Source organism: Lytechinus pictus, chromosome 3, assembly GCF_037042905.1.
Source record: "Lytechinus pictus isolate F3 Inbred chromosome 3, Lp3.0, whole genome shotgun sequence".
In the NCBI taxonomy this organism is placed as follows: domain Eukaryota; kingdom Metazoa; phylum Echinodermata; class Echinoidea; order Temnopleuroida; family Toxopneustidae; genus Lytechinus; species Lytechinus pictus.
Window position 1 is genome coordinate 44,921,474 of NC_087247.1, and position 15,524 is coordinate 44,936,997.

The 15,524-nt window shown below is 37.5% G+C and overlaps 1 protein-coding gene across 1 annotated transcript in view; it reads right to left on the reverse strand.

The window, feature by feature from the left end:
• Nucleotides 1-15,524, reverse strand: part of LOC129257166 (amidase-like) — a 61,414-nt gene that overhangs the window by 44,002 nt on the left and 1,888 nt on the right. The window contains exons 2-5 of the mRNA XM_054895434.2: nt 10,792-10,889; nt 9,260-9,396; nt 8,102-8,274; nt 4,139-4,278 (exon numbers count right to left, since the gene is read on the reverse strand). Coding sequence (XP_054751409.2) covers nt 4,139-4,278; nt 8,102-8,274; nt 9,260-9,396; nt 10,792-10,889 — 548 coding nt within the window. The remainder of the gene's footprint in view (nt 1-4,138; nt 4,279-8,101; nt 8,275-9,259; nt 9,397-10,791; nt 10,890-15,524) is intronic.

A 15,524-nucleotide genomic window follows, 5' to 3' on the forward strand; every position in this document is an offset into this window, starting at 1 on the left:
TCTTGAAATTTTCTGTTGTAACCTATGTCATATTTGGTATCACTGGAAAGAGCATTCAAATGCGGTGACATTGATACCCCTTTTATTTGTGCTCAAGCAATAGACCGGAAGTAAATGCCATATAAAGAAAAACATTAAAAATGAAGGTTTTGCACAATAATTTTAAGCTGACGTCAGATTTTTGTCAGTTTCTGTTACAAAAGGTTGACGAACGGTTGAAGTATATATCAATACTCATATCTGCCAAGTTAGAAAGGATAAGCTTCAATAATAAGGAAATAAGAGCAAGTTGAAGTTGTGCTGGCATTATAGTGCATTTTTGCGTATTTTGCTGATTTTCGGGAGCATTTTTCAGATATTTTGTCAGCGGTAAGGTATATATTTTTCTAAATGGCATGAAAGAGCATATCTTGAACACCCTAAATCTAAAAAAGGGTACGGGTTTGGCCATGCATGACGAAATGAGGAGCATTCAAAGATAAGCGTTTTTGAAACTTTAGAGGGCGCTATTTCAGTAACGGAAATTCAATGATGCGTGAAAACTAAGTCGTAAGTATGATATGGTACCAGTATCAATTCCTAAAAATATGAGCTCGAAATGAATAAAAACAATAAAGTTATGGCCATTTTACGATTTTTTGACTTTACATTTCAATAAATGTGACGTTTTTGAAGGAAGGCTATTTCGGATTTGAATTTAGGGCATGAAGATGGCATTTTGAAGGTCAGGTTATACATCGCAGATGATGGAGCAACTCTTTGACTATCTATAGCAATTTGTTAGAAGTTTGTAGCATGCAGGAGGCGGGAGTTAGGACGAGATTAGTAATGGTATGCAAATGGACTTGAAATTTACAAAATGGCGCCTAGATGGTCATGCATGAGTGATTTTGGAAAAAGGAAGATAAGGGGCACAACTAGGGATGCTGGACAACATGTCTACAAAGTTTTGATGAATTTGGATGAGGGACAGAGCCAGGGCAGAGCTAACAAAAACCATGTGTTAAACAAATGGGATTTTGTGGAAGAAGAAGAAGAAGAAGAAGAAGAAGAAGAAGACGACGGAATAGGAATACGGAACAAGAACAATGCATTGTCGCCGTTGGGCGTCAATGCAAAGAAGAAGACGACGGAATAGGAATACGGAACAAGAACAATGCATTGTCGCCGTTGGGCGTCAATGCAAAGACTAGAACTGCAATCGTTTCAGAACGATGTGCATGCATTGACGCGTCTGATTGAAAGGTCAAGTCCACCTCAGAAAAATGTTGATTTGAATCAACAGGAAAAATCAGACAAGCACAATGCTGAAAATTTCATCAAAATCGGATGTAAAATAAGAAAGTTATGACATTTCAAAGTTTCGCTTATTTTTAACAAAAGAGTTATATGAACGAGCCAGTTAACGTTACATCCAAATGAGAGAGATGATGATGTCACTCACTCAAAATGGTGCATGCACTGTCATGCATGAATGATTTTAGAAAATGAAATAAGAGGTACACAATAATGCATCATGGACAACATGTCTACCAAATCGGAATGAATTTGGATGAGGAGCGGAGGCAGGGGAGGACCAACAAAAATTACATGTTAATCAAAGTGGATTTTGGTACATTTTGCCCTCCATAGGAAGTTACATTCTCGAGTCAAACAGATTTCGTCCATTTTTAGACCATATGGCCGCTCAACAAAGAGAGAGAAGGGAGAGAAAGACACAGAGGGTGATATGAATAAGCATACAAATTTCCCTGACAGTTCATTAACGTAACTCAGTGTAAAGTACATAGCAGAACGATGTGCATGCATAATACGTTATGCCATAGACATTGTGTACAATTCTGTTGTTGATAATGTGTGCATTGTGAGTAGTATACCATGTGTTCAGAAAGGCTTATCTAGAAATTTTCTGTTGTAACCTATGTCGTATTTGGTATCACTGGATAGGGCATTCCAATGCGGTGACATTGATACCACTTTTATTTGTGCGCAAGCAATAGACCGGAAGTAAATGCCATATAAAGAAAGACATTAAAAATGACAGTTTTGCACAATAATTTTAAGCTGATGTCAGCTCTATGTCAGTTTCTGTCACAAAACGTTGACGAACGGTTAAAGTATGTATCAATACTCATATCTGCCAAGTTAGAAAGGATAAGCTTCAATAATAAGGAAATAAGAGCAAGTTGAAGTTGTGCTGGCATTATAGTGCATTTTTGCGTAATTTCCTGATTTTCGGGAGCATTTTTCAGATATTTCGTCAGTGGTAAGGTATATATTTTTCTAAATGGCATGAAAGGGCATATCTTGAACACCCTAAATCTCAAAAAGGGTACGGGTTTGGCCATGCATGACGCAATGAGGAGCATTCAAAGATAAGCGTTTTTGAAACTTTAGAGGGCGCTATTGCAGTAACGGAAATTAAGTGATGCGTGAAAACTAATTCCTATGTATGATATGGTACCAGTATCAATTCCTGAAAATATGAGCTCGAAATGAATAAAAACAAGAAAGTTATGGCCATTTTACGATTTTTTGACTTTACATTTCAATAAATATGAAGTTTTTGAAGGAAGGCTATTTCGGATTTGAATTTAGGGCATGAAGATGGCATTTTGAAGGTCGGGTTATACGTCGCAAATCCTGGAGCAACTCTTTGACTATCTATAGCAATTTGTTAGAAGTCTGTAGCATGCAGGATGGGGGAGTTAGGACGAGATTAGTAATGGTATGCAAATGGACTTGAAATTTACAAAATGGCGCCTGGATGGTCATGCATGAGTGATTTTGGAAAATGGAAGACGAGGTGCACAACTAGGGATGCTGGGCAACATATCTATAAAGTTTGGATGAATTTGGATGAGGGACGGAGCCAGGGTAGAGCTAACAAAAACCATGTGTTAAACAAATGGGATTTTGTGGAAGAAGAAGAAGACGACGGAATAGGAATACGGAACAAGAACAATGCATTGTCGCCATTGGGCGTCAATGCAAAGAAGAAGACGACGGAATAGGAATACGGAACAAGAACAATACATTGTCGCCATTGGGCGTCAATGCAATAAAACATAAATGCCATGACGAAGTGGAAACTACATTACTGAGGACTGGGGAGGCAGGGAGCGTTTTATCAACATTTTGTCGTCGGACAACTTTCCTTGATTTTGGCCCACTGTTAATTAGAGCAAACATTGGCGGCGGAAGCCAAAAAATTTAGGGGGGGGGTCCACCTGAAATTTAGTGATGGACACAAATAAAAAAATTGACAAGCAAAAAAAAAATAAATAAAAAATAAATAATAAAAAATAAACATGATTCTCGGATACCTTGAACATGGTCCAAAATTCGAAAGTGGGACTGCGGGAGGGCGGTAGCCGTGCGTAGAAATGACGCAGTGATACTAGGAACTTGTTTTCAGCATGATCGGCGTATCAAAGACGCAACGAAAACAGATAAAAAAAACTCTGCCATGTTTGCTGCGTGGAAACATAGGCCTATCCCTACATAAATTATATTGAGTTGACGTTACATCCAAAATAGACAGCCAATCGCAATCTACTCTAGTCGGATTGGTTTCGATGCCATACGGACTTTGTCGGCGCGCATGTGTGAAACATACCAACCCAGCATGAACTTTAGCAATGACCCAGGTAAATGACGTGGCGTGGAGGAAGGATGCACGAGAAGACTACAGTTTTCATAAACATTGGAGTTGGCGGCTGCGACTATTTTTATTATGAATTTCAACGACTCAGAGGGAATTACATATGAGAAAGATATTTCTGAATAATACTAGTTAAAATGAAATCCATCATGAAAACTTTCATCATTCCTGACTGAATAATCCTGAATTATCCTGTCTGAATAAAATTAATAATGAAACAGTGAATGGATACACAAAACAAAATAATCAATAAAATGAACGATACTTACCACTAGTAGAGTAAGGAGGAAAAGTTTCGAAGATATGAGTTTTTGATAAAATATTATTTTTAACAACAATTATTGTTGAATAAAGTTAACCGGCCATTTTAAAGAAACTTTGGTGTATAAATCTTGGGCTTTGTTACCCGCTTCCCACACCATCACATCCCCTCACATACACCCCCCCCCCCCCATACACTTAGCCAATACTTACTAGAACAGCGCTCCCTGAGCTCGATCCTCCAGTCGAGCGGCTAGTATCATGTGGATTCTTCACTGGTCCTTTGGCAGCAGTAGAACTAGTTCCTGAGAAACAGAGATTCTCACACACAGATTTACCCACGATTGTGGCTCCTATAAACAAAGAATTTCATTTGTTGATTTATTGAATTTATAAAGCCTTTATAACCTTTGTTCTGAAGATTACCAGTGAAATCTTGCAGATCCATATTCAGAACAACTTTAGTAAGTTTGAAACTAATCTCACAGATCACGAGACACAGTTAAGTGATAATAAGCTTGGTAAGTTTTATAATACGGGCTCTGAAGAATTCAGTTATTCGGTTATTATTTACAACTAGCCATGGACCCTACCAAAATGCAGCCAAAGTTAAGGTTTCCGTGGTAGTTAAATAATGAGAAAGAAACAATAATTGCAAGTTCTTTAGGAAACGGGCCCCGTCAGCTGCATGGTCACGATGAGACGTGATGCCCACAATTGAAATAAAGTCACAATTGAACGTTATTATAGTGAACAGGTATGGATGCGATGGTACGAAATTTCGCATTAGGTGAAAGAGAGATGTTCTATTCAACTTGGTCTCATCGAATGCAAAATCTCGTACCATTGCACGAATAAAAATGTTAGCTATTTGTGTAGCAAAACGCCTCAGAAATAAGCGAAAACACGAATATATTTTTCCCTAGTGAATCCATTAAATGAGGAGAGAATTATTGAAAGCAAAAAGCAATAGACCTATCTCTCCGTGACTAAAGCGCGTTCATTTCTGGAGATTCCATGGAGATATTCATGTAGATACCATGCAGGGGCGGATCCAGCCTTCGCCAATAGGGGGGGGGGGCCGGAATTTTTTTTTCAGCCATATTTTCCCCGACTCCGCTCGAAGATTACTTTGGGTTTCTTTGAAGGGGTAGTCCTAATAGTCGATTTTTAGCTTTATTGTTATTAATCAACATAAATATATAATATCATAATCCTTATTTATATAATGCAAGCGCGAAGCGCGAGCTAAATTTTTAGGAAATCTTGTGTATTTTTCCCTAAAATTGGAACATTCTGGGCAATGTATGTTATCCTGAAAAAGATGTGTATGCAACTCAATTATTACTACAAACGCGAAGCGCGAGCAGAAATGAACTGATGGAAAAGGTACCTGTTAAAGATTGCATGCAGTTAGCCATGAAGACGTTACATATTTTAAAAATCAAATAATGCGAGCACAAAGCGCGAGCTGAAATTTTTTGACATTTTTACCCCAAGATTGGAAATTCTAAGCACTTTTTGTAACTTAAACAGAATAGGTATATAACTAAACAATTAATGCGAGCGCGAAACGCGAGCGGAAAATTTCAAGATTTAGACCTACTGAACGAGACACTCTATTCATGTTTTGTAAATCATGAAAAGGATGAGTAATTGGGGATCTTCCTTACATTAAAAATGCGAGCGCAAAGCGCGAGCAGAAAATTTTCAAATGCGTTTTGAACTGATCGAAAAGGTACCTGTTAAGGACTGCCACTTAGCCATGGAGACGTTACATATTTCAGCAATCAAATCATGCGAGCGCGAAGCGCGAGCTGAAAAAATTGACATTTATACATAAAGAATGGAAAATTTTAATCAATTTTTATTATCGTGAACAAGATAGCTATGTAACTAAACAATTATTGATGCGAGCGCGAAGCGCGAGCAGAAAAAAAATCGAGATTTAGACCTAAAAACGGGACATTCTATTCATGTTTTGTAAATCATGAAAAGAATGAGTAATAGGGGATAAAGCGCGAGCAGAAAAATGTTGATATTGTGATCTGAAACTGGATAATGATAATGTCCTTAGGACATGTCATCATATGAAAATGAAGACTGTCCGCCTATTCCTCTTGCTAAGCTCGAGATGAAACAAAAGGGACAATTCAATTATTAAATTAATATCTTATTCATTAATGCCTATTGATGGCGCGAAATCTGTTGAAATGATGGCCTGAAAACTGGACATTTCAATCACTTTTGTAATTATAACCAGTTGGTGCAGGGTAAAAATGGCAGAGGTAACTAGAGATGCTCGGCGGGTTGCGCAGCCGAGCACATGTATCCCCGAACCCACCGGGTCATCCGTCATTGCGATATACAGAGCTCACACTGAAATTTGACAAATAAATACAATTATCATGGCGACAATGACCTTAGCATACAGGTCCCCCAAGCCCATCTACCATCCAAGTGTGGTTGAAAAGTGACTTACGGTTGCGGAGAAAGAGAGTCTTGCATGTAACCTTCAACGTTGACCTGAAAATGACCTTTGACCTTACCATGTGACCTCCAACTGCAGCATAACATGCAGGTTCCCCAAGTCCATCTACCATCCAAGTTTGGTTGAAAAGTGACTTACATTTGCGGAGTTAGGTGTCATAAGAGAGTCTTGCATGTAACGTTGACCTGAAAATGACCTTTGACCTTACCATGTGACCTCCAACTGCAGCGTAACATGCAGGTCCCCCAAGTCCATCTACCATCCAAGTTTGGTTGAAAAGTGACTTACGGTTGTGGAGTTGTGTCATAAGGTTTGTGACGGACGGACGACGTTTGGATCCCTCAGTCTCGACAAAAACTCTTGTTACCATGGCAACAATGTCTCCGCCCACACCAAAATCAAAAGGCGGCTTTGCTTTACCATAATGGACCTTCATGCCACATTAAAAGATGATCGGAGAAGAAATGCAGCTGGTAGAGCGCTCACAAGGACATCTCTGCTATTTTCACAAAAACTCTTGTTGCCATGGCAACGATGTCTCCGCCCACACCAAAATCAATAGGCGGCTTTGCTATACCATACTCGACCTTCATGCCAAATTTAAAGATGATCGGAGAAGAAATGCAGCTGATAGAGAGCTCACATGGAAATCTCTGCGGCGGCGAACGCGGCGCGACGAGGCCATTTTTACTGCCATTTTTACCTTTGCCATTTTTACCTCTGCCATTTTTTACCTCTGCCATTTTTACCTCTGCCATTTTTACCTTTGCCATTTTTACATCTGCCATTTCTACCTCTGCCATTTTCACCTTTGCCATTTTTTACCTCTGCCATTTTTACACCGAGCCGCATCAGTTATTATATTACTAACCATTAATGCGAGCGCGAATTGAGAGCCTAATTTTTTTAATACACTGTCATGAAAAGGGGATTTTAAGTACTTTGTTGTATAATCAATATTGAGACATACATAACTCTCCAATCAAAATGCGAGCGTGAAGTGCTAGCTGATACGTTTTGACAATCAGACCTGAAAAGGGATATTTTGACAACTTTATGGAATACACGAAAATTATAGGTACCTGATAAATCAAAATTTGCGAGCGCGCAACGCGAGCAGAAAATGACAAACCATAAAACTGACATTTTGACAGAGCACTTTTTAAAAATCAATTTGTAAATCACACAAAATAATGAAAGTTCGATTTCCGAGATGAAATATGTTTTGTATATTATAAATTTATATTGACATCTAAACTCCATATTGAACAAGATATGTAAATCACCTAAAATGCAATGCGAGCGCGAAGCGTGAGCGAAAATTTTATTAAGTGACATGAAATATTCTGCATACCGGCATAAGCAACGGTAGGCCGAGACCAAAAGCTTCAATCTCTGTATTTTGGTTGTTCCGCTGAACTGCGTTGGCTCCACTCATTGTAAAATGTCAGAAATCGTTAAATAAATCCCCAGAAACGACGGTTATTCCTGTCTACGGTAGGCCTAGGTCTTATACCAACTACCTGCTACATTTTCGTCTATATATTATGTAGGCCCCTTATGTAGGCGTGTTCAATTTTGCATTTAGGATACGAACTTGACCTTTTTTTATAATTATTTGTGTATGCTATGTTACACACACGCTCGAATCTATTCAGAAACCATTAACGCCACTTTTACTTTACCTTCATCAAGTATTCTTGTAACAACCGTTGCATCAAAATCAGGTGTGAATCCTTCAAGAGCATGAGATCCGTTCATCATAGGGATCCCTGCTACCGCTACGCTATCCTTGATAGCAACTCGTTTCCCCGTTAATTTACCACTGCTGGCTCCTTGGATTTCACATTTCCAGTACCTAAAATTATAAGCGATGTGGGAGGTATACGGTGGGGGGATAGTTAATTGCAAGTAGCAGTAACGATCATTATCTAAATAATAGTCGTTAAACTGATCGTGTCCTCTTATACGGTCCACAAGCTCTCGGACTGATGACGTCAAGAAATTGACTACATGTCTTTTAGTTATGAAGAAGTTAAAACAACAGTTCTTAAAGGTCAAGTCAACCCCAGAAAAATGATGATTTGAATAAATAGAGAAAAATCCAACGAGAAAAAGGCTACAAATTTCATCAAAATCGGATGTAAAATAAGAAAGTTATGACATTTTAAAGTTTCGCTTATTTTTCACAGAACAGTTATATGTACATCTCAGTGACATGCAAATGAGACAGTCGATGATGTCCATCACTCACTATTTATTTTGTTTTTTATTGTTTGAATTATACAATATTTCATTTTTTAGATTTGACAATAAGGACCAACTTGACTGAACCATATAATATTAAAACAATGCTAATTCGACATGTTCAGGGAAGAATTAATTTATGTTTCACTTGACAATGAGAAGAAAATTAGAATATTTCATATAATGAAATACAAAAGAAATAGTGAGTGGATGAGGTCACCAGTCACCTCATTTGCATACCGACCAGGATGTACATATAACTGTTTTGTGAAATTAAGCAAAACTTTAAAATGTCATAACTTTCTTATTTTACATCCGATTTTGTTGAAATTTTCAGTGTTATGCTTGTTGGATTTTTCTCTATTTATTCAAATCAACTAATGGTTGGGGTGGACTTGTCCTTTAACAGAAGACAATAATGTTGCATGGCCGCCAAAACCTGGCCTAAGGGACAATACTAAATAGAATGATGATGATCAATAAGGGGAATTATCATAAATGGAATTGTGGTATAGAGTAATATCATAATTGGTGCATATTAGGGAGGGACTCTTTCAAAGTGTTCGAATCTGATCTTTTCATTATTTACTATTTACCATGCATTGTAGAGATTGTCCTTTTGTTCTGGTCTGTGGCCTGGAAGTCTAGGATACCTTGTTGGTAACCTTGGCTCCACGATATCTTCTGTCGCATTTATTCCATCAATGTTTCCTTTTATGGCTGCATGAAAACCCTGTAAATTTGACCCCAAAAATAAAGTTTTATAGAGATAAAACCCGGCAAAATGATAAAGAACACGAAGAACGTGATTTGGTAAAACAGAAATATACGGATTCACATAAAACCCTGAAAGACACAAGCAAGAATGTTGATAGAGAAGACCTCAAGTGTTCAGTTGGCTGAACAAGCGATACATTAACTTTCCTGTATGACCATCTGAGATTTATATATCAATCACAACCATGGTTGGTATTCACAGTCAGTCCGCAAGCCCCTATGTTAATGAGCAAATGAGCAAGATTTATCCAAGTCCTCTCGTGGCTGAATTCATGTCCCTGCAAAATCTCGTGAATTGTGAGACTTTCTTTCTCAAAGAATTTAACCACTTTTTCCTTGAGTAATGTTGATTATTTTTGTACCATGGGCAAGAGTAAATGTTACTCTTTTATATTGGTCATTTCTTTTGAATGAAATATTTTGATAAATAAGTGATTTTTTTACCTGAAAAGATGCATCAAACAGGATTTTCTTCCTCTGCTTTCACTTGCAAATTGTGCAACATTTTGTGCTTTAGGCACCAACATTATTTATATCATCAGAAAGCTCAAACTCTATACTTTCTTACAATGTCACTCTTGTAATGTGGCATCTTTTAGATGGGTCAGCAGCCAGCTTTTTCCATCAAGATGCAAGACGACATTTCTGAAATTTCTGAGTAACATAAAATCCAGAGTTCTGATTGGCTGAATAATGTTTACAGAACAACTGGCGCGGGTAATTTGAAGAGATTACCACATGGTGAGTGTGACCTTGCAGAGGCCCAGTGTGGGGAACATTGGAATTTGCATGGGTTTGTGGTCTCTATGACCAATCAGAGCGCAGTATTCTTGTTTTTGAGCTGCTAAATGTACTTGGCCTATGAAAAGCTGGCTGCTGACCCATCTAAAATACATCTTCTTATAAAATTTATATCATATTAAAGCTTATATCTTCAGCTTTATCATGATTTAAAAATCATTTGTGCCCAAACAGAAATTAAGTGTGAAAACAACAACTTTTGTTGCATGAAAAAAAATATTTTGTTTCATGATTTAGATCAAAAGTTTTTCCTATATTACAACATCCTTTAAACAATCCAAACACATGACCTGAAAGAATGATTCTTCTTCTTTACAAAGATATCAAAAACATGAAATTTGGTCAATATTTAGAGCAGCAATGGCCGAATAAAAAGAGGTGTTTTGGTTCGCACCAAGCTCATTAACTATGCCAAAACCCTCTAGTCATGAATATCACTTGGATAAAAGAAGCTACTTTTTCAGGGCTTGCGGACTGACTGTTCAGCTATAATAAATTGAAATACATATAAAACAAAACATAAATTTGAAACTACAATGATTATTCCTACCTTAAGTTCATCGTCTTCTAAATGAAGCCCAATATTTCGGGCGATATCTGACAGCTGAGCAAAGGTCGGACATCTTACCATTGGACATGAAAAGAGCTCTGGAATGGGTGTTATATAGAGAAAGCGTGTATGCAAGAATATAATTATGATTCTTCCATGGCCCCGGGAAGCGGGGGTGACGGGGGTGCTGCGTATGCTATTTACCTATTTACCCAGTATTTACCATAGGCAGCACCCCTGGAAGGCTGGAAGTTAGGTTAACAAGCAACCCCCCCCCCAACAAAATAATAATAATAAATAAATGAATGAATGAATGAATGAATGAATAAATTAATAAATAAATAAATAAATAAATAAATAAAAAAAATAAAGGGGTTATTGCTCCCCCAAATGACAAAGACAGATATTTGGTGATTTCAATCACTTCAAATATAATTGCAGTGAATCTTGGGTGCAACACTCTAATCACAGTTTTCTAAGTAATGAGGACGACGACAGACAAAATGTAGGAGAGGTGCAAAACGACCAAAATGTTAATAAATGCATAATTCTTTACATACACTTTACAATTAGAGTAGTAGTAGTAGTAGTAGTAATAATAAATGAACTAGTAGTAGTTATAGTAGCAACACCACCACCACCAGCAGTAATAGTATAGTAGTAGTAGTCAGTGGCGTACCGTGGGTCACGGCATTGGGGGGCACCAGCAAAATATTGAGTCACTTAGTGAGCGCGCGAAGCGCGCTCAGTTGCCAGGTATACTGACCTATATAATAGAGACATTTTAAGGACAATTCCATTAAACGGATATGTATCTCACTGATCAAATAATGGGAGCGCGAAGCGCGAGCTGAATTTTTTGTATATTCAGACCTAAACAGGGACACTATAATCAAATTTTTGTAATCATGATACGTACCTGTCTCGCTAAACAATGCGAGCGCGAGCTGAAATTTTTGTATATATTCACCCCAAACAGGAACATTTTAATGACCATTTTTTAAAGGAATCCATTAAGAGTATACATATCTCACCATAGTCATGTAATGCGAGTGCCAAGCGCTTGCTGATTTTGTTAGAATTACAGCTGAACACATGAAGCACTTTTTGTAGTCATTGTAATCATGATTATCATACGCATCTCACTAATCAAATATTGCAAGCGCGAAGCGCGAGCTGAAAATTTAGATAATTCAGACCTGAAGTGGGACATTCTAGGGCTTGTTTGTAGTAATTCATTAAGACCATATGTATTTCACTAACCAAATTATGCGAGCGGGAAGCGCGAGCTAAAATTTTTTGATATTCAGATCAGAAAAAGGGACATTTTAAGGACTGATTTTAGGAATTCATGGAGAGCAGACATATTTCACAAATCCACTAAAGCGAACGAAATCACGGACAGGAAATGTTTTATATTAAGACCTTAGCATGGGGGCAATCACTTTAAGTAGTCATGAAAAAGAAGCATGTCACTACATAAAACAATAATATCTCGAAGTGCGAAGAAATATATTTGGTGTATATTGACTTGAAAACGGGAGGTTTTAGTACAAAAGGATTATATATCTCGTTAAACAGACAATGCGAGCACCAGGAACAATGAAGACATAGGCCCTGAGCAAATTATGTTTCATAAAGTTATGATAAAAATGTTTTATATGTAATATAACATACCATAATTATAATATGATATAACATTATAAAGAATAATAATTTCTTCTTTCCCACTATATGTTTCTCTTCCTTTCTCCCCATTTTCTCCCTTTTCCCGTTTTCTTTTATTGATCAGCCGATGGGGGGGGGGGCACGTGCCCCCCATGCGCCCCGTAGTTACGCCACTGGTAGAAGTAGTAGTAGTAGTAGCAGCAGCAGCAGCAGCAGCAGTAGTAGTAGTAGTAGTAGTAGTAGTAGTAGTAGTAGTAGTAGTAGTAGTAGTAGTAGTATTAATAGTAGTAGTAGAAGTAGTAGTAGTAGTAGTAGTAGTAGTAGTAGTAGTAGTAGTAGTAGTAGTAGTAGTAGTAGTAGAAGTAGTAGTAGTAGTAGTAGTAGTAGTAGTAGTAGTAGTAGTAGTAGTAGTAGTAGTAGTAGTAGTAGTAGTAATAGCAGCAGCAGCAGCAGCAGCAACAGTAGTAGTAGTAGTAGTAGTAGTAGTAGTAGTAGTATAGTAGTAGCAGCAGCAGCAGCAGCAGTCAGGCGCGCCGGAAGCAATTCTGAATTGGGAGGGAGATCTTTATTCCAGGGGGCCGATTTCACAAATTTTCGAAAGCAAGTAGGAATATTTTCAAAGAAACCTAAAAGCGAGGAAGCGAAACGACCGATGTTGTGAGCTTTTTCATTTCCAATATTGAAAATGAAGAATTTTGCGCATAATTTTAAATTTTCAGCAAAATAGTCAAAGTTTGCACAATTCTTTTTTAAGGGGAGTGCAACTAACCCTTTCCGTAGCGCCAAGCGCAGTCATCCCACATGCAAGGCGATCACATGGGTGTATCCACAGGGGGGATGTATCCCTTAGACCATTACTTTTCGTGGACCTCTCCCAAGTTTTTAGGAAAGAAGATATAATTTTCAATCATTAAAATTGATTTAAGTCTTGTAAACTTGTCTTTGAATGCGTGAAAATGCTTAAAGCGACCAAATGCATTCTGAAAACGCAAAATCCATGCATCCATGCTCCGCTCCCTCGCTCACTTACGTTCAATTACAGATTTGCGTTTTATCGGAGGACTTACGCTCAATTTTGGGAGTTACGCTCGATTTGCGTTCAATCGCAAGTTTCTTGCAAAACCCCATTAATCTTACTTCAATAATTTGAACGCCGTGCCTTTGTTCCTGAAAAACATACGTATGGCTTTGTTTCAATGTTGAACAGATGCATCACATGAGTATAATTAATTATTTATGAATTATGATAATTCCAACGATTTTTATGGTTGGTTGAAACATTGATCATAAAAAAAATATATACATGTATGTTCTAAATACATTGGCGTAAACAGGGGGGGGTCATACCCCACCAACCCATTCGAGGAGGAAAAGAATGGCTTGTTATCGTTGAAATACATCCCACTGCCCCATTTCTCAAAGAAATATCAGGCATGAGTTACTGACATTCATCAAATCGGTTCAGTGTTAAAATGGCAGAGGTAATAATGGCAGAGGTAAAAATATGGCAGAGGTAATCATGGCAGAGGTAATAATGGTATAGAGGTAAAATTGGCAGGGGTATATGGCAGAGGTAAGAATGGGAGAGGTAAAACTGGCAAATGTAATAATGGCAGAGGTACTAATGGCAATGGTTATGATGGGAGAGGTAAAAATGGCAGAAGTAAAAATGACAGAGGTATGTATGGCCAGTCTTCAACCCCCATGCAATAAATTGTCAAAAAGCCCCCGCATGTACATAGAATAAATAAGAAGTGCATGTCACGGTTCGGTAACATTCGTAATTACGAAGCTTGGTTATATTCCGAAGGTTTGTAATTCCGAAGATTCGTCATTACGAAGGTGAGATAATCCGAAAACAAAATGAGGTTCGTTATTCCGAAGGTTCGTTTGTCTGAAAACGCAATAAGATTTATAATTCCGAAGGTTCGTTAGTCCGAAAACGAAATAAGGTTCGTTAATCCGAAGGTTCGTTAGTCCGAAAACGAAATAAGGTTCGAAGGTTCGTTAGTCCAAAAATGAAATAGGGTTCGTTTTTCCGAAAATAAAATTAATCTATTTTTGTGACCAAATTGGTGTTGCAAATAAAAAAAATAACAGGATATTTGTGCAGTAATAGTTTAACGAACCTTATTTCGTTTTCGGACTAACGAACCTTCGGAATAAAGAACCTATTTTGTTTTCGGAGTAACGAACCTTCGGAAAAGCGAACCTTATTTCGTTTTCGGATTAACGAACATCGAGGTATAGGCATTTTGCGCGTTTCGGAATTACGAACATTCGGAATAAAGAACCTCCAGAATTACGAACCTTCGAAATTACGAAGTGTAACCGTCACGGTTAGGCATTTCATCATAATTATATACACAACAAAAAAAGTAAGTCCCCCCTTAAACAAACATCCATAATTTCCGAACCAATGCGAGTTTTTAATATATTTTACATGAGCGTGTAGGTAATTTTATAAGCTATCCCCTGATGAAATGTCATGGACGTATTTAATGTCATGCTTAAGTGAGCACCGCCAGAAGGCAAAATTGTCACTTTTCAAAAGTCACAAGCCAAATATCATGATTTTGATTCCACTTTATTGGAACGAATTCCACATTCTCACCATGAAAAATAGTCAGAAGGCTTGTAAAAGGTACTTTCTAATAGGCGATACAAGGTTTTTGCTAAATATCACGGTTGAATAAACACAAGTCAAAATTTTCTATAATTGGATTTTTTACACATTTCTATCGATAAAAATGATCGAATATGATGACAATTCTTTTTGGGAAGAGTATCTTCAACAATATTCATCGTTTCACGGATCAATGAACATTTAATGAAAGCAAAAAATACGAATGTCAAATATCATAGGCAAGTATTGTTTCATTTTGGTAACTGAAATGATCTTTCCTCAACTTTTTTTGTTAAGTTCATGACCAATTAACATGCTTCAATGATTCAAATGCGTTTAATTAAATATTCACGCCTGAATGAACATGTGGAATGCGATTAGCTCTTTTTTAGGTTATTGGAAAAAATGCAATTGCTAACTATGGATATTTGTCACAAAC